General features: G+C 41.4%; 1 protein-coding gene, 1 long non-coding RNA gene and 3 other non-coding genes across 6 annotated transcripts in view; 4 read left to right on the top strand and 1 right to left on the bottom strand.

The window, feature by feature from the left end:
- TEX14 (testis expressed 14, intercellular bridge forming factor) overlaps positions 1–24,913 on the top strand; it is a 114,394-nt gene that overhangs the window by 4,109 nt on the left and 85,372 nt on the right. Inside the window, exon 2 of the mRNA XM_025440749.3 lies at positions 22,428–22,564. Coding sequence (XP_025296534.1) covers positions 22,429–22,564 — 136 coding nt within the window. The 5' untranslated portion in view covers position 22,428. The remainder of the gene's footprint in view (positions 1–22,427; positions 22,565–24,913) is intronic.
- LOC112655731 (U1 spliceosomal RNA) lies at positions 7,017–7,180 on the top strand. Its single transcript, XR_003133859.1, has one exon. It is a non-coding gene; the product is annotated as a U1 spliceosomal RNA (small nuclear RNA).
- On the top strand, positions 13,275–13,436 carry LOC112655687 (U1 spliceosomal RNA). The gene has a single exon (XR_003133825.1). It is a non-coding gene; the product is annotated as a U1 spliceosomal RNA (small nuclear RNA).
- The window catches only part of LOC112655589 (uncharacterized), a 32,598-nt gene continuing 22,338 nt past the window's right edge, over positions 14,654–24,913 (bottom strand). The window contains exons 2-4 of one of the 2 annotated variants that reach the window (XR_007412974.1): positions 20,797–20,938; positions 17,679–17,762; positions 14,654–15,837 (exon numbers count right to left, since the gene is read on the bottom strand). This is a non-coding gene — a long non-coding RNA (uncharacterized LOC112655589). The remainder of the gene's footprint in view (positions 15,838–17,678; positions 17,763–20,796; positions 20,939–24,913) is intronic. The other variant, XR_003133801.3, reaches the window with a different exon arrangement.
- On the top strand, positions 19,104–19,267 carry LOC112655719 (U1 spliceosomal RNA). The gene has a single exon (XR_003133849.1). It is a non-coding gene; the product is annotated as a U1 spliceosomal RNA (small nuclear RNA).

The raw sequence follows: 24,913 nt of genomic DNA, 5'->3' as shown, positions 1-24,913 counted from the left end.
TCTGGGACTCCAGGATTGCGCCCTGGGCCAAAGGCAGGCGCCAAACCGCTGACCCACCCAGGGGTCCCAACTCAGGCCATCTTAAACCTATCTCATTATCTTCCTCAGCCCACTGCCAAAACCTGTCTCTTGCTGCATTCCCTACCTCCATGAATTGAATATCCATCCTTCCATGTGTACATACTAGAAACCTAGAAATATTCTCAACACCTCCTTCCCTTTCATTCCCCAGTTCAATGCATTATACAGATTCTATTAAGTTTCTCTTTAACATATCTTTTTTTTTTTTTTTTTTTTTTTTTTTTTTTTTTTTTTTTTTTTTTTTTTTTTTTTTTTTAAAGATTTTATTTATTTATTCATGATAGTCACACAGAGAGAGACAGAGAGGCAGAGACACAGGCAGAGGGAGAAGCAGGCTCCAGGCACCGGGAGCCCGACGTGGGATTCGATCCTGGGTCTCCAGGATCGTGCCCCGGGCCAAAGGCAGGCGCCAAACCGCTGCGCCACCCAGGGATCCCTCTCTTTAACATATCTTGATTCTGTTCATGCCTCTTCCTCCAGGCCAAGCTCCCATCATTTTGCTTATAGGTACTCAAGATCCTAGCTAGTCTCTGTACATCTTGTCATCTCCTCCCCCCGTCTGTTCTCTAATACTGCAACCAGAATGTTCTTTCTACAGTACAGTTCTACATTTCAGCTCATGTCACTTCCTATTTTGCTCCTAGGATACAGACCAAATTTCTTAGTAAGACTCAAATCTCCCTTTTAAGATTCTCACGGTACCAAGTGCCTCTGTGTCATCATTTACTTAACATGTCTGTCTCCCTAACTAGATTGAAAACTTAAGTAGAGTGAGACCATGTGGATTTTACTTCCTATTGTTTTCCTAGAGCCCCTAACCCAGTGTATGGTTTTAGTAGGTGCTAAGTAGATATGTGTTTAAAAAAAAAAAAAAAAAAAAAAAGGATGGTTAGATGATTGATCTGTACCTTTCTCCATATATTTTTCTTTTTTAAAAAGATTTTATTTATTTATTCATAAGAGATCTGAGAAAGAGAGAGACAGGCAGAGGGAGAAGCAGACTTCCCGCAGGGAGCCCGATTCTGGACTCGATCCCAGGACTCCAGGATCATGACCTGAGCCAAAGGCAGATGCCCAACCACTGAGCCACTCAGGTGTCCCTCTCCCTATATTTTTCTATTTGTACTTTAAATATGGTGGTAGTGCCTGGTTGGGTTCCCTGCTCAGCAAGGAGTCTCTTCTCCCTCTGCTCCTGCCCCTGCTTGTGATATCTCTCTCTTATGTTCTCTCAGATAAATGGAAGAAATCTTAAAAAACATAAATATGGTGAAAAATATAAATTTGTAGTAAGCATATACTTGTAGAAGACAAGATCTAGAAAATATAAAGAAGAAACTAAAACTCACATTTTCTATTTAACTCATAGGTAATGTTAACATTTTGGGTTATTTTAATCTTTCTACAAGTTCATATAATGTATTTATTTTACATATTTATGGTCAAATTGTAAATAAACGTGTATATATTTTTTCACTTAGTATTTTGTCAGAAGCTTTCTCCCATGTAATTACAAATTATTTGAAAATTAAACTTAAGGGTTGCATACGTTCCTGAGGCCCATGTTTCTAATAAGTGGCCTATCACTATACAGTTTAATTATTACGTTTATTTGCTATGATAAAATAGCATAGTCTCTCTCTCTCTTTCTCTCTCTCTCAGTATTTTCTAGAAGTAGAATTCTTGGGTCAGAGAGTACGCACATTTTCATTTTGAATCATATTGCCAAATGTTTGTACCACTTACACTCCTACTAACAGCATTTGAGGGCTAATTTTCCTACCTCCACCCGAACACTGGCCTTTGAGTCTTTAAATATTTTTTCCTTTGGGAAATAAATAAATAAATAAATAAATAAATAAATAAATAAATAATTAATTTTTTCCTTTGTTATTGAGGTATAATTGATTTTAACTGGTTATTATCTTTTATTATTAAGTTAAAAATTTTATATGGTTTTATTGGGCAAATATATCTTATTATAACTCATTTATATCCCTTGCCCACTTTTAATTTGTAAAATGGTAAGATAACATAAAATTTATCATCTTAATCATTTTTAAATGTACAGTTCAATAGTGTTAATTATCTTCACAATGTTGTGAAACTGATCTCCAGAGCTTTTTTATCTTGCGGACTTGAAACTGTATACCCATTAAACAACAGCTTCTCATTCCCCCTTCCCTCAGCCACTGGCTACCACCATTCTACTTTGTTTCTATTAATTAATACTTATTAATTAATTAATACTCTTAATACTTTACAGAAGTGGAATCGTGTAGTATTTGTCTTTTTGTGACTGGTTTATTTCATAACCATAACATTAACATAATGTCCTGAAAGTTTATCCATATTGTAGCATATGTCAGAGTTTCCTTCCCTTTGAAGTCTGAGTAATATATGATTTTACTTTTATATCACATTTTGTTTATCCATTCATCTGTGGATAGACATGGGGGTTTCTTGCACTCTTGGCTATTGTGAATAATGGTGCTATGAACATCAGTACATTCTTTCCCACTTTATAACTGACATATTTTAATTTAAAATATATATTTGTAACATGTCTATTTTTTTATTATCAGAAACAACTAATATTTATTGTGCTTACTATAGGCCACATATTCTGCTCAGCTTTGACATCAAAACCCATGCTTTTATTCCATATGCTGCTTATCCTCTCTGATACGCATATTATATAGGCTGTTTGCCTAATCTGTATATTGCAAATATCTTCCCACTTTGTCATTTGTATTTAAAATTGGATATTTTTTACTTTGTTGACTTTTGTTGTATGCAGATTTAGTTGAAGTTTGTATTTAATTCTGACTTTGGTAACATGCTTAGAAATTAGAAAGTCTTTTCCAACTGGCAGGCTCTCAATTAGAAGAGCATGTGACTCTTGATCCCAGGATCATGAGTTTGAGCCCCTTTTTGGGTGCAGAAATCACTTACTTAAATAAACAAGAAAAAACATTTTAAATACTTTTCTTCAAAATCATAAAAATACCTGTATTTTTCTACATGAGGTTTATGACTTAATTTGGACATTTTAACCTATTGATTTTTAAAATATAAAATAGAGGGGATCCCTGGGTGGTGCAGTGGTTTGGTGCCTGCCTTTGGCCCAGGGCGCGATCCTGGAGACCCAGGATCGAATCCCACGTCGGGCTCCCGGTGCATGGAGCCTGCTTCTCCCTCTGCCTGTGTCTCTGCCTCTCTCTCTCTCTCTCTGTGACTATCATAAATAAATAAAAATTTAAAAAAAAAATAAAATAAAATAAAATATAAAATAGAAAGTAATTTTTTTTCAGTGGTGAACCAATTTTCTAAGCACTCTTTAGGAGGTAATTAATTTTTGTCCTCACCTATAGGACATGCTATTTCTATCATATACTCTTATGTACTTAGGTCCTATATTCCTGTCATAAAACCTATTTAGTTATTGTGTATGTTATTTTAGTACCCTATTAGATCCAGTTCGTAAAGCTGTTATAGATTTAGCTAACAGGGCAGCCCTGGTGGTACAGCGGTTTAGCACTGCCTGCAGCCCAGGGCGTGATCCTGGAGACCCTGGATCGAGTCCCACGTCATGCTCTCTGTATGATGCCTGCTTCTCCCTCTGCCTGTGTCTCTGCCTCTCTCTCTATCTCTATGAATAAATAAATAAAATCTTAAAAAAAAAAAGATTTAGCTAACAGTTTGTCTTTTTGTTTGTGAGATTAATCTGTGAGATTATTACATCTACTTTGGCTTTGGCAATAGTTTTTCAAGCTTTGTAAAAGGAACTAAAAAACTTTACTTTTTTCTGTGTTAACTTGTTATTATTTAACAAACACATGTATGTCCGTGTATTTTTCCAATCAAAGAAATGTGGCTCTCCTCAAGGTACTAAGGTTTGCAGGGCTTCTGTGAGGATTATAGCTCTAATGTCTTTCTTAACCTGCTTGAGCTACAAGAAAGTGAGGGAAAGTCACCTTTTTGCCCTAAGGCATACTGTCTCAGATGAATGTTTTGATAAGTAAGGCAATAACAATGAAGTTCTTGTGAAATATTGAAACTAGCCTTGTGAAGAGTAGGGGCTGTTTAAGAGCTGTGTGTTACTTGTTTAAGAAAGCACTGCTGGGAGGTGTGGGTGGCTCAGTCAGCTCTGCCACAGAGCAAGCCCCACCTGGGGCTCCATGCTCAGCAGGAATTCTGCTTCTCCCTCTGTTCCAACCCCCTATTTGTGCTTTCTCACTTTGTCTCTCAAATAAATAAAATCTTTTTAAAAAAGAAGAAAAAAAGCACTGCTAGTCACACATCTAAAAATGGCAGTTTTTTGGGATCCCTGGGTGGCGCAGCGGTTTGGCGCCTGCCTTTGGCCCAGGGCGCGATCCTGGAGACCCGGGATGGAATCCCACATCAGGCTCCCGGTGCATGGAGCCTGCTTCTCCCTCTGCCTGTGTCTCTGCCTCTCTCTCTCTCTCTGTGACTATCATAAATAAATAAAAAATAAAAATAAATAAATAAAAAAAAATAAAAATGGCAGTTTTTTAAAAAAACTTTTTTTTCTTTTTTTTTTTTAAAGATGTTATTTATTAATTCGTGAGAGGCACAGAGAGAGAGGTAGAGACATAGGCAGAGGGAGAAGCAGGCTCCCTCAGGGAGTCCGATGGGACTTGATCCCAGGACCCCAGGATCATGACCTGAGCCAAAGGTAGACACTCAACCACTGAGCCACCTAGGCATCCCTGAAAATGGCAGTTTGAATTTAAGAGTTGTTTAGTGGTAACAGTAGTCTAGTTCATAGATACCACCTTTTTCCCTTACATGAGTGGTTCCTGCCAGATTTCAAGATCTCTTAACTTTAATTTCACAAAACATAGATATTTTATTTGTAGATTAGGTTGTATATGCATATATATATGTTTATGTATATGTGTCTATGGATATATATGCATATATATTATATAGTTCTTTGGGGGGAGAAAATCTATAAAAATCAAACTGGTGATTTTTTTGAAATAAAGAGTCAAAAGGTCAGATTTGAGGAATAGTTGCAGCTCCCATCAGAGTCTCTGCCTCCACTCTGCCCCAATATTTATTCTCTCTCCATCTGTACTTTAATAAGATTGTTTAAAATCAGCGTTATTTCTTCCAGTTCTAAAGATGTAAAACTCTGAAAAAAAAATAAAAATTCATTTTGAGGGATCCCTGGGTGGCTCAGCGGTTTAGTGCCTGCCTTCAGCCCAGGGCGTGGTCCTGGACTCCCAGGATCAGGTCCCATGTGGGGCTCCCTGCATGGAGCCTCCTTCCCCCTCTGCCTGTGTCTCTGCCTATCTCTCTATGTGTGTCTCTAATGAATTAATAAATAAAATCTTTGAAAAAAAATTCATTTTGGCAGAGAACACCAGAGGAGTCCTGTAAAATTGATTCTGGTGTGATCATGGAGAGACAATTGAACAGTTGGAACTTGGAAACTCCAATTTTAATTTACAGTGAAGGAGGAAGGATAGGATTAAGACTAATAATATTTATATGTGGATATGGTATTGGAATTATTAACCATTACCTGAGATAGGATTTGCTCTTATTGAAGAGTCTAATATGAGTCAAGGAGGGCACCTGGGTGGCTCAGTGGTTGAGCATCTGCCTTTGGCTCAGGGCATGATTCTAGGGTCCTGGGATCGAGTTCCACATTGGGATCCTCACAGGGAGCCTGCTTCTCCCTCTGCCTGTATCTCTGCCTCTCTGTTTCTCTCATGAATAAATAAAATAAAATCTTAATAAGAATCAAGGAGGGCTGGGCAGTTTCTTCTGGGATGGAGTCTTCAGTAGTCTTGTTCTGGATTTCGGAGACACCCATGAAAAAGAAAATGATGACGGATGACAGCTTGTATAATAGAACACAGAGGAGTTGGCACCCGGCAGGGCTAAGGATACTTAGAAACACAATTTATTGATGCTTGGGAAGGGAGACATTCTGGTCAGACAGGGGGCTTCCAATGGTGTGGACCATCATCACAATCCATCATCACACTCCAGCTCTGCACACCCCTGGGACTTCCCCAAATGTGTGTATAGGAAGGGGGTGCTGTGAGCTTTTCCCTAGTTAGCTTGCCTCAGAATTAGAACTAGTGTTTATACAACTGCTTTTTCAAGTAAGGGTGATCATTTGCTGTGTATTTGAAAGAGAGCATATTTTGTGCTTGTGCTTGAAGCCTTGAACAACCTATTTTTAGCAATACACGAATTGGATTTTCTTTGTCTTTTTTAAAGTTTGTTTATTTGTTTATGATAGACACAGAGAGAGAGAGAGAGAGAGAGAGAGAGAGAGGCAGAGACACAGGATGGGGGAGAAGCAGGCTCCATGCCGGGAGCCCGACGCGGGACTCGATCGCGGGACTCGATCCCGGGACTCCAGGATCGCGCCCTGGGCCAAAGGCAGGCGCTAAACCGCTGAGCCACCCAGGGATCCCCGAATTGGATTTTCATATGTAGTTTTCCCAAATTTAATCTTTTTAGTCTTGGTCTTTCAATTACGTGGCTAGGGGCTTGCTGATCTGCGCCAGACATCAGTGACATCATTAGCTCCCAAACCTTGAAAGAAGGAACTAATTTATGTCATTTATCTTTAAATCTGTAGAGCATCTTTACCTTTGAGTTGTATTTGAACAGCACCAGTAGCTAGGAATATACGATACGCTAAATGAGATCAGCAAAAGGGGTGTGGAATATGTAGATAAGCGCAATGACTGCTGGTCATGCTTACACTGGGCTTATAGTTCCAAGATTTTTGGCAATATCCAGATATATAAAATATTGCTGCATAGTAACTATAGTTTGAAGACTCTTTATTTCAGAGCAATGGCGTCGATAGAATGCATGAGAAAAGTAATCCTATGTTTAGAGTGACTTCCATCTGAGCGTGAGGTGCCGGGCAAGTACAGCAACTCATACTTACCTGGCAGGGGAGATACCATGATCACGAAGGTGGTTTTCCCAGGGCGAGGCTTATCCATTGCACTCCGGATGTGCTGACCCCTGCGATTTCCCCAAATGTGGGAAACTCGACTGCATAATTTGTGGTAGTGGGGGACTGCGTTCGCGCTTTCCCCTGGTTTTGTCGTTCAAGAAAAGGATTGGCTTTTATGTGATTAGTGGCTTTGGAAGGCTAGAGGCAGGCTGTATTTTAAGTAAGTACAGCTTGCTTAATTTTCAAGTTATTTGTGGTTATGAGGAGCTACACGTTCCTCGGTGATAGCCAGTTTTTTTTTTTTTTTAAGATTTATTTATTCATTCAGAGAGCGAGAGAGAAGCAGGCTCCATGCAGGAAGCCCGACGCGGGACTCGATCCTAGGTTTCTAGGATCACACCCCGGGCTGCAGGCGGCGCTAAACAGCTGCGCCACCGGGGCTGCCCGATATCCACTTATAATAGGACTTCAAGGGTTTAAACTTCATGTATTTTTACTACTTTTTTTTTTTCTTTTTAGCTAAGGTTTTACTTATTCATGAGAGAGAAGCTGAGGGAGAAGAGAAGCAGGCTCCCTGAAGGGGACCTAGATGGTTGGACTTGAGACCTGAGCCAAAGGCAGATGCTCAACCACCGAGCTACCCAGGCGCCGCCCCTTTTCTACCTTCCTGATTTTCTGTAACCCTTTTGTTGTTAGGCATAAAAGGGACACCTGTGTCTGCCTCTCTGTATGTCTCTCATGAATAAATAAGATCTAATATATACATATTAGACATACAAGAATAATTGTAAGTTGTTTTTCCCATCCTAGAATCATTGGTCACACCTGTGTAATCATGCAAATTAAAGGCATACTTTCACAGGTTCTTGGGATTAAGGTGGACATTTTTGGTGGGCTATTATTTAGCCTCCCACATCAAGGAAACCAGTAGTAATAGAGCAGTGTCACCAAAAGGTGCTAAGGCTATGTAAATGAGCAGTATCTGCTGATCTGTTTACATTGTACATACATTTGTCTGTCATTGCACTTTGGGTGTGCTGACCGGTAATTTCCTCAAATATGGAAAACTGGAGGGCATGATTTTTGGTAGAGGGGGACTGCATCTGTACTCGCCACTAGTAACTTGCACTTTGAAAAAACATATGATTGGCTTGCTGCTTGGGTTTTAGTTCCTCAATGTGGCTGTTTGTAATTCTATTATCTACGTTAGTATACCGATGTGTGCGGCCATTATTGCTTGCGCGGCCGTTCGCTTGGTACCAGTTCCTTGCCGAATGGAGTGTACTCTTCTGCTAACCACTAGAGGGCTCACTTCTCACTACCTTAAGCTATCTGCAGCTGTTTTTCCACTTGGTTGTTCCTTAGCAGTGTACAATAAAAGAATAGAAGGAAGTGTCTGGGTGACTAAGCACCTAGAAATGCACCAAGGGAGGAGGATAAAGGGAGTAAATAAGGGATTGTCTTCACTTTGTTAATTAAGAGTGTGAAATGATAGATTACTTTGAAGAAGCCTGGGTGTTTATTTACCACTTAAATGAGTAGTTAAAATTGGGGGGGGGGGTTCACTCCTTTTTTTTTAAGGATTTTTATTTTTAAGATTTTTATTTATTTATTCATGAGAGACACACACAGAGAGAGAGGGGGGCGGGGGGAAGGCAGAGGCACAGGCAGAGGGAGCAGCAGGCTCCATGCAGGGAGCCCAACATGGGACTCCATCCTGGGTCTCCAGAATCACGCCCTGGGCTGAAGGCGGCGCTAAACCGCTGAGCCCCCCGGGCTGCCTAAGGGTTCACTCCTTTTCAGGTATGTCTCATGAGCTGTATTGTTAGATTTTCCCGAAAATGAAAAACTAGACTACAGTACAATCTCTGCTAGTGAAAGTGTTTTATTTTTTTTTTAATTTTTTTATTTATTTATGATAGTCACACAGAGAGAGAGAGAGGCAGAGACATAGGCAGAGGGAGAAGCAGGCTCCATGCACCTGGAGCCCGATGTGGGATTCGATCCCAGGTCTCCAGGATCGCGCCCTGGGCCAAAGGCAGGCGCCAAACCGCTGCGCCACCCAGGGATCCCGTGAAAGTGTTTTATATTTTCTCCTGGATCTTGATTTTTACCCCCAATTTTATTAAAATAACATTATGCATGTGAAAGCATCATACAGAAAGATTCAACCTGAGTAACACTCCCCTGATCCACCCTTTCTCACATCCATTCCTCCCCCAGAGCACTGCTTTTTCTTTTTCTTTTCTTTCTTTTTTTTAAAGTAAGCTCTAAGCCCAACATGGGGCTTGACCTCACAAGTCCAGATGAAGACTAGCATGCTTTACCTACTGAGCCAGCCAGGAGACCTACTACTTGTAAAACTTGTATAGCTGTTCCATCATGGTTACCTCAGTAAATAATGTTTGTGCTGCTGTTTATACTGAGGATTTGGCTGATATTCCCCCCCCCAAACAGTACCCTCCTTCCTCTGTCCTTTTATTTAGGGAACAATTTTCAGTTCTTCAGTCAGTTCCCTTGGTAATTTTATTTTATTTACAGATTTATTTATTTATTATAGAGATAGAAAAAGAGAGCGAGCATGAGTAGGGGCAGAGGGAAAGTAACTCGAGCAGACTCCCTGCTGATTGGGGAACTCAACACAGGGCTCAATCCCATGATCTCAAGCCAAGATCATGACCTGAACGGAAACCAAGAGTTGGATGTTTAACCAACTGAGCCATCCAGGTGCCCCCTTGGTAATTTTTTTTTTTTTTAAGATTTTACTTATTTATTCATGAGAGACACAGAGAGAGAGAGAGAGAGGCAGAGACACAGGCAGAGGGAGAAGCAGGCTCCATACAGGGAGCCTGATGTGAGACTCTGTCCTGGGTCTCCAGGATCAGGCCCTGGGCTGAAGGCGACGCTAAACTGCTGAGCCACCAGGGCTGCCCCCCTTGGTAATTTTAAATCACATCTCTTTATTACTTGTTAACTCCTCACTTGGAAAGATAAGGATATTAGCAAGGGTTTGGGTTGAGGTTGTTTTTTTTAAAAAAAGATTTTAATTTATTCATGAGAGACACAGAGAGGCAGAGACATAGGCAGAGGGAGAAGCAGGCTTCCTGTGAGGAGCCCGATATGGGACTCGATCCCCGGATCCAGGATCACGCCCTGAGCCAAGGCAGATGCTCAACCATTGAGCCACCCAGGAGTCCTGGCTTTGGGGTTTTAAAAGAAAATGTTATGAGGACACTTGAGTGCCTCAGTCAGTTGAGCCTCTGCCTTCAGCTCAGGTCATGATCCCAGGGTTCAGGGGTTGATCGATCCCCATATGAGGCTCCCTGCTCAGTGCAGTTGTCTTCTCCCTCTGCCCCTCCCCCTGCTTATGATCTCTCTCTCTCTCACACACACAATAAATAAATAGTCTTTAAAAAAATAAATTAGGGATCCTGGGTGGCGCAGCGGTTTGGCGCCTGCCTTTGGCCCAGGGCGCGATCCTGGAGACCCGGGATCGAATCCCACATCGGGCTCCCGGTGCGTGGAGCCTGCTTCTCCCTCTGCCTGTGTCTCTGCCTCTCTCTCTCTCTCTCAATGTATGTGTGACTATCATAAATAAATAAAAATTTAAAAAAATAAATAAATAAATAAAATAAAATAAAATAAAAAAATAAATTAAAAAATGGGGCACCTGGGTGGCTCACGATCCCAGAACCCCGGCTCATGATGCCAGGGTTCTGGGATCAAGTTCTGCATCAGGTTCCCTGTGGGGAGCCTGCTTCTTCCTCTACCTATGTCTCTGCTCCTCTCTCTGTATCTCTCATGAATAAATAAATAAAATTTTTTTAAAAACCTAAAATAAAAAGGAAAATGTTATGATTTGCCTCTTCCAATCATAAAAAGAAATAATTTATTAATCATATTATTGTAGACTATGTAGAGTAATAGAAGAAAAGGCAGGAGGAAATGTAAGTGGTAGGAAAATATGAAGTATCTGGCACTGAAGAAAATTTCATTTTCTTTTTATTTTATTTATTCAGGTATAATTGACATACAATGTTATATTTCAGGTGTACAACATAGGGATTGGACATTTGTATACATTGTGAAAAAGTCACCAATAGGTCTAGTTACAATCTCTCGCTTTACAAAGTTAATACAATATTATTGGCCAAATTCCCCATACTGAACGTTACATCCCCATGACTTATTTATTTTATAGCTAGAAGTTTGTACTTCTTAATTTCCTTCATCCAGTATGCCCCCTACCCCCCGTACCCTCTGAAAATCAACCATCCATCTCTTTTCTCTATTGGTGAATCTAAGTTTTGTCTTGTAGATTCTACATATAAGTGAAGTCACACAGGATTTGTCTTTCTTTACCTAACTTAAAATTCTCGTTTTCTAAGTGTTCATTGCTGGTACATAGAAATACAATTGAAATGGCTTGTACCAAAGTGGTAGCACTAGAAATAGTGAGAAGGGATCAGATTCTTATTTCTTTTTTTAATTTAATTTTTATTTATTTATGATAGTCACACACTCAGAGAGAGAGAGGCAGAGACACAGGCAGAGGGAGAAGCAGGCTCCATGCACCGGGAGCCCGACGTGGGATTCGATCCCAGGTCTCCAGGATCGCGCCCTGGGCCAAAGGCAGGCACTAAACCGCTGCGCCACCCAGGGATCCCGATCAGATTCTTATTTCTTAAGAAAAATGATAAAGACTTACTGTGGATTGAATGTGTGATATAAGGGGAAAGAAAGGAGAAAAACATGACCTCTAGATCTGACCTGTACCTTCTTTTTTTTTTTTTTTTACCTATTAAATGTAGAATCCAGGAGGCTGTACCTCCTCCTTTTCTCCATCCATTGTTATTCACAGATGGGAAGGCTAGGGTATTAACATCTCAAGGTACTCAAAATCATGAGGGAAAAGATGGTTTCCTTCTTTATATTATGAAAAATGTATTTTTTTTTATTATGAAAAACTTCTCATGTAAACTAAAAGAGATAAACATAGTATTCTCCCAGCTAGCCATACCATACTAGGCTTCAGCAATGATCGATGCAAGGCCAATCTTGATTCATCTATACCTTCACATCCTAAACCCCCAAACCTCTTTTGAAGTAAATCCCATATATCCTTGTATTTCAGCCATGATTATTTCAGTATGTATCTCTAAAGATAATGGCTCTTTTTCTTGACATTATTAGCCACTTTATTGAAGTGTAATATACAGATAACAGTCACTCATTACTTGGTTTAATGATTAGTATTTTATATAGTTGCCCATCCAATACCACAATCCAGTTTTAAAACATTTTTATGAAACCCCCCCAAATTCTCTTGTGCCCATTTGCAGTTATTCCTGGTTCCCATGCCTCAACCCTAGCCATAGGCAACAACTGATCTTTCTATCTCTTATAGATTTGCCCTGTCTAGAAATTTCATATAAAATGGAATCATATATGGGGCAGCCTGGGTGGCTCAGCGGTTTAGCGTTGCCTTCGAACCAGGGTGTGATCCTGGAGACCTGGGATCAAGTCCCACATCGGGCTCCCTGCATGGAGCCTGCTTCTCCCTCTGCCTGTGCCTCTGCCTCTCTGTGTGTGCGTCTTTCATGAATAAATAAATAAAATCCTTAAAAAAAAAAAGAAAGAAATCTTGAATTCCCAAAGCCTTACTCTGCAATATACCCTGTTAACACGTAGCCACATTTGCTCCTCCACGCTCTTCCTCCTCCACCTGCTGCAATAGGAGAAAATGGTGCCGGTTTGGTGTGGAGCATTGGTATTTCTGGAAAGCCTGAAGCTAAGCTGGCTTGCGGTTGGAAGCTATTCGTGTCCGTTTGCCAAAGAGTACTTCAGGCAGGGAGATCTGAAAACTTTCAGCTACGCCAAAAGTTGGGAGAGGGATGGATTTCCGTCAGGAAAATTAGGTTGGGGCAAAGGGAAGGAACTGGTCTGCGAAGGCAGCCTCAAAAAAGAGAGCAGCTGCCGGCTCTGCCGGGTCGAGCGCACGTGATGTAATGCCGGGAGGTGGAGTATGCAGATTTAAGACAAGGAGCCTTTGAGGTCGTGTTTACTGGAAAAATGTGTATGATTATCTGCTGTTACCAATAGTAAGATATATAGTACAAAAATCTCGTTTTTCATGTCAGTACTTGTAGATAAAGGCCAATTAAAGTCGTTTCGGGAGTGACCCCAACCTTAGAGTGGTGTGCGCAGGAGCGGGTATTGCTGTGTTCTTTCTCACCTCATACTTACCTGGCAGGGGAGATACCATGATCACGAAGGTGGTTTTCCCAGGGCGAGGCTCATCCATTGCACTCCGGATGTGCTGACCCCTGCGATTTCCCCAAATGTGGGAAACTCGACTGCATAATTTGTGGTAGTGGGGACTGCGTTCGCGCTCTCCCCTGTATAAGTTGTTGAACCAGCAGAAATTTGGTAATTTGTTTTTTCGGAGTAGATAAGGGATTGTATGACGCAGCATCTGTTTTATTTTTTTTTAAGCTAGAAATTTTATTCAGGGATCTCTGGGTGGCATAGCGGTTTGGCCACCTGCCTTTGGCCCAGGGCGCGATCCTGGAGACCTAGGATCGAATCCCACATTGGGCTCCCGGTGCACGGAGCCTGCTTCTCCTTCTGCCTGTGTCTCTGCCTGCCTGCCTCCCTCTCTCTCTCTCTCTCTCTCTTTTTCTGACTATCGTAAATAACTAAAAAAGAAAAATAAATAAATAAAATAAAGATTTTATTCATTTATTCATAGACGCAGAGACACAGGCAGAGGGAGAAGCAGGCTCCGTGCAGGGAGCCCGGCATTGGGACTCAATCCAAAGGTCTCCAGGATCAGGCTCTGGGCTGAAGGCAGCGCTAAGCTGCTGAGCCACCTGGGCTGCCCTCAAGCAGGCTCTGACTCCCCCCCTCCACCAGGTTATGATTTGTTAATACTTTGGTTGTTTGGGGATAAGTAGATTTTTTTTTTTTAAGATTTTATTTATGAGAGAGACAGAGAGAAGCAGGCTCACCGTGGGGAGCCCGATGTGGGACTCGATCCTATCCAGGGGCTCCAGGATTATGCCCTCAGTCGAAGGCAGGCGCTCAACCACTGAGCCACCCAGGCGTCCTCATATTTTACATCTTTGTAGTCATTTTCAACATTCTATACTCGAATACGACATATTCAGCCCATTCTTTTGTAAGTCATTTGAACCTACCTTCCTTCCCTCCTTCCTTCCTTCTTTCCCTCTCTCCTTCCTTCCCTTTCTTTTTTTTTTTTAAGATTTTATTTATTTATTTATTTATTTATTTATTTATTTATTTATTTATTCATTCATGATAGTCACAGAGAGAGAGAGAGGCAGAGACACAGGCAGAGGGAGAAGCAGGCTCCATGCACCGGGAGCCCGATGGTGGGATTCGATCCCGGGTCTCCAGGATCGCGCCCTGGGCCAAAGGCAGGCGCCAAACCGCTGCGCCACCCAGGGATCCCCCCTTTCTTTTTTTTTTATTGGAGTTCAATTTGCCAACATATATAGTATAACACCCAGTGCTCATCCCGTCAAGTGCCCCCCCTCAGTGCCCATCACCCAGTCACCCCAACCCCTTGCCCACCTCCCCTTCCACCACCCCTTGTTCGTTTCCCAATTAGGAGTCTCTCATGTTCTGTCACCCTCACTGATGTTTTCACTCATTTTCTCTTCTTTCCCCTTTATTCCCTTCCACTATTTTTTATATTCCCCAAATGAATGAGACCACATAGTGTTTGTCCTTCTCTGATTGACTTACTTCACTCAGCATAATACCCTCCAGTTCCATCCACGTTGAAGCAAATGGTGGATATTTGTCATTTCTAATGGCTGAGTAATATGCCATTGTATACATAGAGCACATCTTGGGATAAGTAGATCTTGTTACCAAAATTGTCTTGTATCTCATTTTGTCACTTTCTAACTTTATTCGCTTTATGTTTTTTATTTTTTATTTTTTTAAGTTTGTTTATTTATTTATTTATGAGCGAGAGTGAGAGAGAGAGGCAGAGACCCCGGCAGATGGAGAAGTAGGCTCCATGCAGGGAGCCCGACGTGGGACTCGATCCTGGGACTCAAGCATCACGCTCTGGGCCAGAGGCAGGCGCCAAACCGCTGAGCCACCCAGGGATCCCCTGTTTTTTATTTTTTAAAGATTTTATTTATTCTTGAGAGACACAGAAAGAAAGACGCAGAGACATAGGCAGAGGAAGAAGCAAGCTTCCTGCAGGGAGCCCAGTGTGGGGACTTGATCCCAGGACCCTGGGATCATGCCCTGAGCTGAATGAAGGCAGAAGTCTGCTCAACCACTGAGCCACCCAGTCGCCTCTACCCAGGTGTCCGTCGCTTTGATTTTTTGGAAAGCTGCTCTTGTTCTTTTTTTTCTTTTTTTTCTTTTTCTTTTTTAAGATTTCATTTATTTATTCATGAGAGAGACAGAGAGAGAGAGGCAGAGACACAGGCAGAGGGAGAAGCAGGCTTCATGCAGAGAGCCCGACGTGGGACTCAATCCTGGGTCTCTAGGATCACACCCTGGGCCGAAGGCAGTGCCAAACCGCTGAGCCACCCAGGCTGCCCAGCTTCTCCTGTTCTTTTAAGCTCCTCGAAGACCTTGCTGTGTTAACGTACATAAACTCACATGCTCATTCTTCTGCAATGACTGCTTTTTCTTCACCGAGTTGGAGAGTGCATACTTCAACATTTAATTTTCTTTTGTGAAGCCACCTGGTGTCGCAAACTACCAATGAATTCAGGATTGACTTAAACATGTAGGTACTGTAGGTAGGGCACCTAAAACATTTTTAAAATCAAAGAAAAAGTGAATTTTTAGGTGGAAGAAAATGTCACTTAGGGGGTGCTTGGCTGGCTCAAAGTATATGCAGCTTTGGGTCTTGGGTTCAAGAGTTCAGAGCCCCATGTTGGGAGCAGAGTCTGCTTTTTATTTTTATTTATTTTTAAAGATTTTTATTTATTCATGAGAGACACAGCGCGCGAAAGAGGCAGAGAGACACAGGCTGAAGGAGAAGCAGGCTCCCTGAAAGGAACCTGATGTGGGACTCCATCCTGGATCCCGGGATCACACCCTGGGCCAAAGGCAGATGCTTAACTGCTGAGCCACTCAGGCGTCCCAGAGTTTGCTTTTTTAAAAAAGAAAATGTCATATAATAATGTATTCATCTTATCAATGTAGTCACGCAATTTTTATTATTATTTTTTAAGATTTTATTTATTCATGAGAGACACAGAGAGGCAGAGACACACAGGCAGACGGAGAAGCAGGCTCCATGCAGGGAGCCTGATGCAGGCCTCCATCCTGGAGCCCTGGGATCACACCCTAAGTCAAAGGCAGGCGCTCAACCACTGAGCCAACCAGGTGTCCCAGAAATAGTTTTAATCATACTATATATTCAAGTTTGTATGCTGGTTTTATGGCATGGTACATTATACAATTTAGGCTTCCCTCTCATTCTTAACAAACTTGAAGTTACTTTTATAATTAACTATGAACCCTAAAATTAGAGATCTAGATGTTGAAAGATAAATCAGGGAAAAATTGTTTTTAAATAATTTGAAAATATGTATCATATGTCACCTCTACTCTGCCCCCACTCACACATAATAACTTAAGGCACTTCTTAAGATGATTGTAAAATTATAGGGAAAAAATTACTAGAAATTACCCAAGAGGGATGCCTAGCAGACTCAGTCATTAGAGCATGCAATTCTTGATCCTCGGGGTTGTGAGCTGGAGCTCCATATTGGTGTACAGTTTACTTAAAAACATTTTTTTAGGGATGCCTGGGTGGTTCAGCAGTTGAGCATCTCCCTTCAGCTCAGGGTATGATCCCAGGGTTCCTGGATCAAGGCCCGCATCAGGCTCCCTGCATGGAGCCTGCTTCTCCCTCTGCCTGTGTCTCTGCCTCTCTCTCTGTGTCTCTCAGTAATAAATAAATAAAATCTTTAAAAATAAAACCACGTTTTTTTTTTAGGGATGCCTTGGTGGCTCAGTGGTTGAGTGTCTGCCTTCCATGATGCCACAGTCAGGATAGATTCTCTCATCGGACTCCCCACTGGAAACTGCTTCTCGCTCTGCCTGTGTCTGTGTCTCTGCCTCTCTTTCTCTATGTCTCTCATGAGTAAATAAATCAAATCTTAAAAAAAAAAAAAAACCCACACATTAAAAAAAATTTAAATAAATAAAAGTAACCCCAAGAAATCATCAGTTACTTACAAAGATAAATCAACAAGGTTGTTCATATATATGAACAGTGGCAATAAAATAGAAGCAATATAATATTGATTATAGTTATCTGTGATCCAATGTATATACCAAAAGGAATAGAAAACATAGTGTGAGGTTTAATCCTATTAAAATATATATTCATATTGAAATTACCATGTTGAATATCAAAGTATTAACAGTGGAGTGGTAATTTTGTAGAGGATTGTGGTTTAATGTTTTAAAAATATTTTCAAAAAAAAATATTTTTCTGCCTTTTCCAAATTATCTGCAAGGGACATTTATCACTATTGTAATATTGTAATATACAATATTAATATTGTAATTTAAAATATCCTCAAAAATTTAAATAAAGCAAAGTTTGTTTTTTTTAATCACATGTGCTGGGTACCTGGCTGGCTCAGTTGGTAGGTAGATCATGCAACTGTGGTTTTGAGGATATGAGTTCAAGTCCCATGTTGTGCACAGAGATGACCTAAAGAAAAAAAAATCACATATACTAATTACTGAGGGAAATACCAATGAAGGGTAGCAGAATATGCCACCCCAAAATAGGCCACTTTGACATAAGGATTCTTTTGAGCTAAAATCACTTGAAAAACAGCAGATATAAGGGTAGGTTCTGACCTCCCCTCTTCTTCCTGAGATCAAGAGATAAAACTCCCATGTAGAAGATGTCCTCCTTATAACAGGGGAAAAGAAATGTTCACAGAGAAGGGGATTCAAACCTGAGAGAATTCTGTACATACCTTTTTAAAAAGAATTCATGTCTATGAATTATATATGTTACTTTTCCACAATTTCCTCAAAAAACAAAAAAGAAAACACGATTGCCTCTCTTTGTTCAACCTAATACAAAAGCTTTTCATAAGTTTTGCCATTTCTTTAGGTCTTCATTTCAAGAGCTTCTGTGTTAGGTAAATTTCTGTTAAAAAAAAGTTTTTTTTAATCCTTTTAGACTGCTACACTGTCGATGCCAAATTAATTCTTAGGTCCAGCCAGAGATGCTAACAGGGCAGAGGTAAAATTTTGCCTCTACACCATCAAAACCTTTGATACTACAGTTGCTGCACACACAGTCGTTTTGCCTAGAGCACCTGGCCAGCAAGGGGCAGAAAGGAAAATAGTGTCCTCTGGTTTTGTTGTCCAAAAAAAAGGGAGGGGCACTCAGTTTGTAATCAAATCCAGGCCATTTCCCTTTGTGCCAAAAACTGCAGACTCACTCCTGTCCTGGAGCGTGGCCGGGCTGTGAGTGGAGGGGCTCGAGCCTGCATTTCACCTGCATTCTCTTATTCCGTCCTCACAGAAGCCTTGTGAGGTAGGCAAACAATATTGTTTCTTTACAATTTAGGGGAATGGAGGCTGTGTAGTCGTCCTCCGCTGGCCGCAGGCCACTGCCTCCCAGACTTGTATAATGCAAACTTGCCCACGCTGGGGTAAGCAAAGAATTAAAAAAACTCCCCAGCTACACTTGTTCGGCATCATCTTTTTTTTTTTTCCCCCCGGCATCATCTTTTGAATCGTTGCGAGGCATAGCTAGAACGAATTTATCCTTCTCCAACAAAGTGACGTCAAGAATGATGACGAGTGACAAGGGGCGGGCATATGGAGATGAAGGGCGCGGTGACTGCGTGTTCGAGTTCATTTTTCATGAGGCAGAATTTCCTCTACATATCCACTGGTGTGCCCTGGTCAGTGTCATCTGAATAACCTTGCAGTTTGGAACCAAAGGCCTAAAGGACTCAGGAATATAATTGACCGTTACTGTATAGTGTGTTGAAGATGAGGGTGAAGTACCAGGCAAGCTTCCCAACTCATACTTACCTGGCAGGGGAGATACCATGATCACGAAGGTGGTTTTCCCAGGGCGAGGCTCATCCATTGCACTCCGGATGTGCTGACCCCTGCGATTTCCCCAAATGTGGGAAACTCGACTGCATAATTTGTGGTAGTGGGGGACTGCGTTCGCGCTTTCCCCTGTTAATTGTGCTAAAAGGCAGAGCTGTCTCTTGTTCTTTTCTGCGGTAGTTTCTGTGGTTTTACTTTGTGTTCTTATATTCACCTTATCATACGTCTGTCTTTGATCCCAGGGTCGAGGGATTGTGTCCCACATCGGGCTTCCTATGCGGAGCTTGCTTCTCCCTTGCCTGTGTCTCTTTTTTCTGTCTCTCATGAATAAATAAATAACTTTTAATAAAGTAAAAGTAATTGAGTGATAATTGAGCTTTTAGTTTTTGGGGCACTAATGTTCTACTGAGGAGTAAAGGACTGCATGTAAGTTAGTGAAATGTGTTTGTATTTAGAATTTTCCAGAGAGGCTGCAAAGTCAAAGATTTTTTTAACGTTTTGTTTATTTATGAGGGAGGGAGGGAGGGAGGGAGGGAGGGAGGTCAGGTGGGGTGCAGAGAGAGAAGTAGGCTCCATGCAGGGAGCCAGATGTGGAACTCCTGGATCACGCCCTGGGCTGAAGGCAGGCACTAAACCGCTGAGCCACCCAGGGATCCTGCTCAAGGATTGTTTTAAATATTTTTACCTAAGGGCACCTGGGTGGCTCAGTAGTGTAGACTACTTTGGCTATGATCATAATCTCCTGGTCCTGGGATCTAGCTGCAACATCCAACCCCTCCACCCCACCCCACCCCCGTTCCTGGCTCACTGGAGTCCACTGGTCCTCCCTCTTCCTCTCCCCCTCCTTGTGCGCCCTCCTGTTCTCTCCTTCCCTCTCTCAAATAAATAAAATCTTAAAAACAAAACAAAACAAAAAACTGTTTTACCCTGCTCTGCAGTGTTGATTGTGAACCCTGGATAACATTTTGAGGCCCACTACTCCTTAAAGATTAGTTTCTTAGAATTGGGGCACCTGGATGGCTTAGTCCATTAAGCGATTATGTGTCTGCTTTCTGTTCAGGTCATGGTCTCCGGGTAGGGATGGAGCCCATCATTGGGCTCCCTGCTCAGCAGGGGAATCTGTTTCTCCCTCTCCCTCTCCTGCTCATGCTCTATCTCTCAAATGAATAAATAACATCTTAAACAAACAAAAAGAATTAAGTTCTGATGATTATTGAGAAAAAAGAAGGACAACTAGAAATACTAAGGGAGTGAATATTAATGTGTAAATAATGAACACAAGCTATGCTTCAATCCTCAAGAGATGTGTGTATTCTGGAGCTTTAGGAAAAAGTAATCATGTAAACACTAAGTGGGTCTCAGGGTTTTATTGGCTTTATTTGAACTTTTTTTTTTTTTAAGATTTCATTCATTCATTCATTCATTTATTTATGAGAGACACACAGAGAGAAGCAGAGACATAGGCAGAGGGAGAAGCACACTCCTGGCGGGGAGCCTGATTCAGGACTTGATCCCAGGACCCCAGGATCACGACCTGAGCAGAAGGCAGATGCTCAATCACTGAGCCACCCAGGTCTCCCTGTGTAAATACAATTAAGTAAAAATAAAGAGATCAAGAATCATTAAGAAGGCTATATTATTAAGGGAAAAAACAGGGGTACCTGGGTGGTGCAGTTGGTTGAGTGTCCACTCTTGGTTTCAGCTCAGGTCATGATCTCAGGTCGCAGGATTGAGCCTTGAGATTCTCTCTCTCTCTCCCTCTACCCCTCCCACTGGTGCTCTCTCTCTCTCTCTCAAACAAATCTTAAAAACAAAACAAAACAAAAAAACACAGGAAATAATGAGTGTTGGTGAGGATCTGGAAAAACTGGAACTCTTGTGTACTTGTGGTGGGAATGCAAAATGGTATAGCCAGTACAGAAAACAGTATGGCAATTCCTCAAAAAATTAAACAGAATTATCATGTGAGGGGTGCCTGGGTAGCTCAGTTGGTTAAGCACCCAAACCTTGGTTTCAGCTCAGGTCATGATCTCAGGGTTGTGGGATCAAGTCCTGCATCAGGCTCCACAAAGAGAGTGGAGCCTGCTTGGGATTCTCCCTCCCTCTCTCCCTCTGCCCTTCCCTGTCAAAAACAGAAAGAAAAAAGAATTACCATGTGATCCAGGAATCCTGCTTCTTGGGTATATAGCCAAAAGAATTGAAAACAGGTATTTGAAGAGACTGTACACCAAAATGTCCATAGCAGCATTATTTACAACAGTCAAAGGTAGAATCCACCCAAGTGTCCATTGATGAATAGATAAGCAAAATGTATATACCTTAAATGAAATATTACTCATCCTTAAAAAGGAAAGAAATTCTGACATAAGCTTCCTGGCTGGTGAAGACTTACTAAATGTGTTAACCTTCTTGCCTTTTTCTTTTGCTTCACCCCTTTTCACACTCTTCTCTCCATGTAACAGTTATGTCCCTGATCTGTATGTTTGTTGATTCATGTGGATGGGGCTTCCCTCTCTTATCACCTGTCTGTGGAGCACTGGCATGGTACCTCTTGTCTGTCCTGCTAGACCAACCATTGTGATGGCGGGGATCCAATTTTAGGTGTCTTAAACAATACCTGTCACATTTGAGGACACATGGTAGGTATACCACAAACATTTGACTTGACTCTGTGATGGTCACGTATGAATGCCACATGTGAAAAGTTAAAATTTCTCTGCATGGATTTGATTGTGCATACTAACAGAGCTGGCTTGGTGCTGGGCACAGTTCTAAGCACTTTACACATACTAGCTCATTCAAGCCTCTCATTATTGGTTATTGTTATCTCCATTTACAGATGAAGAAATTGAGGCCTATCAAGGTTAAAAAATTTCTCCAAGGTCACAGTTACAGAGGTGATAGGGCCAGGACCAGAGTCTAAACTGAACCTCACCCATTATGCTATACTGTCTATATCACCATGTAGTAACTACATTTATGTACTAACCTTTCAAAACTAATAGGTACCTAGTTATCCTAATGATACAACTAATATGTATATTTCTAATTTTACTTCCCAGGAGCCATAACTTTTTAGTCCTGAGAATTAATGCTATTAGTTTTTCAATTTCACCAGTAATATTAAAAATAAACCAAAAATTAATCTTGTAGAGTTTCAGTAATTATTCCCCTAATCCTGTTCATTAGAAATAAAAGTGGACAGGAAGAGAAAGAAATATGAAAGAATCTAAGTTGCTTCATAGCATTTCTGATTGAGTTAAAATAAGAATGTTGCTTTCTTTTGAAACAGGATGTCTCGGGCTGTTCATCTTCCAGTCCCGTGTCCTGTTCAGCTTGGTTCCTTAAGAAATGACTCCTTGGAAGCTCAGCTTCATGAATATGTCAAACAAGGGAACTATGTGAAAGTGAAGAAGATTCTCAAGAAAGGTAAACACTTAAAAATTGCAGATGTGACTTGGTTTGCATTTCTGAATAGTGTTGGAAGGAAAATCAGGTACATCATAAAGGTATGAGTTCTTGGGGAAATTAAAAGTTAAATTTAGAGATGAGATGTTCCCTACCAATGCAGTCATTGCTCATTAAAGGCTTAAATTGTTGTTTGGAGACTGTTTTGTTTTGTGCTAGGGAACCATAAGGTCTTCCAACTGTTAGGCGCCTAAAATTTCTCCACAGGCCCCAGCCACCCACTTAATTCTGCCTGATTCCTGTTTCTCCTTTAATCTACACCATCTGCTGAGTCTTCTGAAGCCTGTGGTGGATTGAGGAGACCAGCTTTCATGGCTTTCCCCTTTGCTCCTCCCAGGGACTTGGTGCTTTTGTTTCCAGGGTTTTTTTTGCTGGATGTTACAGGCAGCTCAGCCTACAAGGCAGATGGAAATAGCAAATGTAGCTTAGGCAATCTTCAAAAGAACAAACACTAAACCATACATGGACAAAACCTCTGCTGGTATTTAACCCTTGATGTGCAGATCCATACCTGCTTTTTTTTTTTTTTTTTTTTTTTTTTTTTTTTTAGAATAACTGGAAGTCCTGCTGAATTTCCCCTCTCCCTTCTTAGTATAGAGGGAGAGGTTTATGAAACTTTTCTCAGCTGTTTGTGAAACAGTCAGGGTGACCTAATTTATCTGCAGTGTTTCTCCATTTGCTTCAGAAAGGTAATTCCAATTTTGCAGGATCCAACTATCCCACAAAATAATTCATTCAGAAAGTTCTCAAGTGTTTCCATGTACTACTCCTAGAGTCTATAGATGAAGTAGTTGACAGTGAGTTCAATAGTTTATTTGAAAGATCCTGTTGGTTTTTTTCACCCTCAAAACTTTGCATTTTATTCCATAACACATTCATATGTGGGTTAACATAAAAATGGATGTTTACAGTAGGTATGCTACAACTTCTAGTGTCTGTCTATTCAAACTCTCCAGTGTGAAAAGCAGAGTATTCAAATATTTATTATATCTTAGAGATCTGAATGTTCTGCATCTTCAAATTCTGTCTACTAAGCTAGAGCAGGGAAGAGCTTGACAGGTGTAACTAGATCTCAAAGCAGGATTTTGTCCGTGTCTGGGAATTTCATCAAAAGCCTCAGAGTGGAGAACAAGGGGTGACAAGTTTCCCCACAGTCTAAAGCAGGGCTTAGTAGGAGATGGCTAAAATGGTCCTTGGACCTTCAAGTCCATCACCCACCTCAAGCCTATCTAGGAGAAGGCAGTGGAGTAGTGGTGAGGGTGTCAGTGGAAAGATTATTTTTTTAAAGATTTATTTATTTTAAAGATTTTATTTATTTATTCATGAGAGACATACAGAGACAGAGACACAGACAGAGGGAGAAGCAGGCTCCTTGCAGGGAGCCTAATGCAGGAATCGATCCCCAGACCTGAGGTCATGCTCTGAGCCAAAGGCAGACGCTCAACCACTGAGCCACCCAGACATCCCAAAGATTTATTTATTTGAGAGAGCACACAGAGGGAGAGGGAGAAGCAGACTCCCTCCTGAGCAGGAGGGACTTGATCCTAGGACCCTGGGATCACAACCTGAGCTGAGGGCACACTTAACCAACTGAGCCACCCAGGAGCCCTGGAAAAGATTCTTTAAAAGACATTCATAGGACATTCCCATCTTAAAGCCAAATAAGAGGTCCTTCAGGTGAACCCACGGAGATAATTGTAGCATTTGCAATCAGGATAGTTGGGAGCCTATGTCTCAGTCTGCCAAATAGTAGAAATGTCAGCCTACACCAGCTGCCACCAGTGTGGTGTGAAGATAACCTGGGATGTTACCTGGAATTTAGAGGTTGGAAAGAGTGCTGTCTGCCTCCTTCCTAGAGCAGCTCTTGATGACTTGGTAAATGTGAGAGACCAGCAGTTGGATTAGCTACACCCCCACCAGTTATTGGGGTAGGTAGAGTCTGTAGAAGGTAGCTGAGCCATCTAAAGGATCTCACCTATGAAGGCAGGAAGAATCCCAACAGAGAGGCTAGAGATACAGCAAGAGGTCAGAAGGAGAGGGCACTGGCCTGCATTAGAGTGCTGTGAAATGGAGTGGAGATACCTGAAGGACCCACTAACCTCTCCTACAGAAGAGCAGACATTAGGAAGAGGCCAAAAGCTACAAAGAGGATCAGCTAAGTTTGAAGGCCTTGCCCCTTGTTTATCTCATTGGTCCTTCCCCTCCAGCTCTGGAGTTGTCAGAAACAACCTTGAAGTCAGGGAACTGGAAGAGCAGAGAGAGGTTTTGATTTAACAGGACTGGACAATTTATTACCTGAAATGACTGTGC

This window comes from Canis lupus, chromosome 9 (genome assembly GCF_003254725.2).
Source record: "Canis lupus dingo isolate Sandy chromosome 9, ASM325472v2, whole genome shotgun sequence".
Classification (NCBI taxonomy): Eukaryota; Metazoa; Chordata; class Mammalia; order Carnivora; family Canidae; genus Canis; species Canis lupus.
The sequence above is the reverse complement of the archived record's forward strand: the minus strand, read 5'-3'. Positions and strand labels throughout refer to the sequence as shown.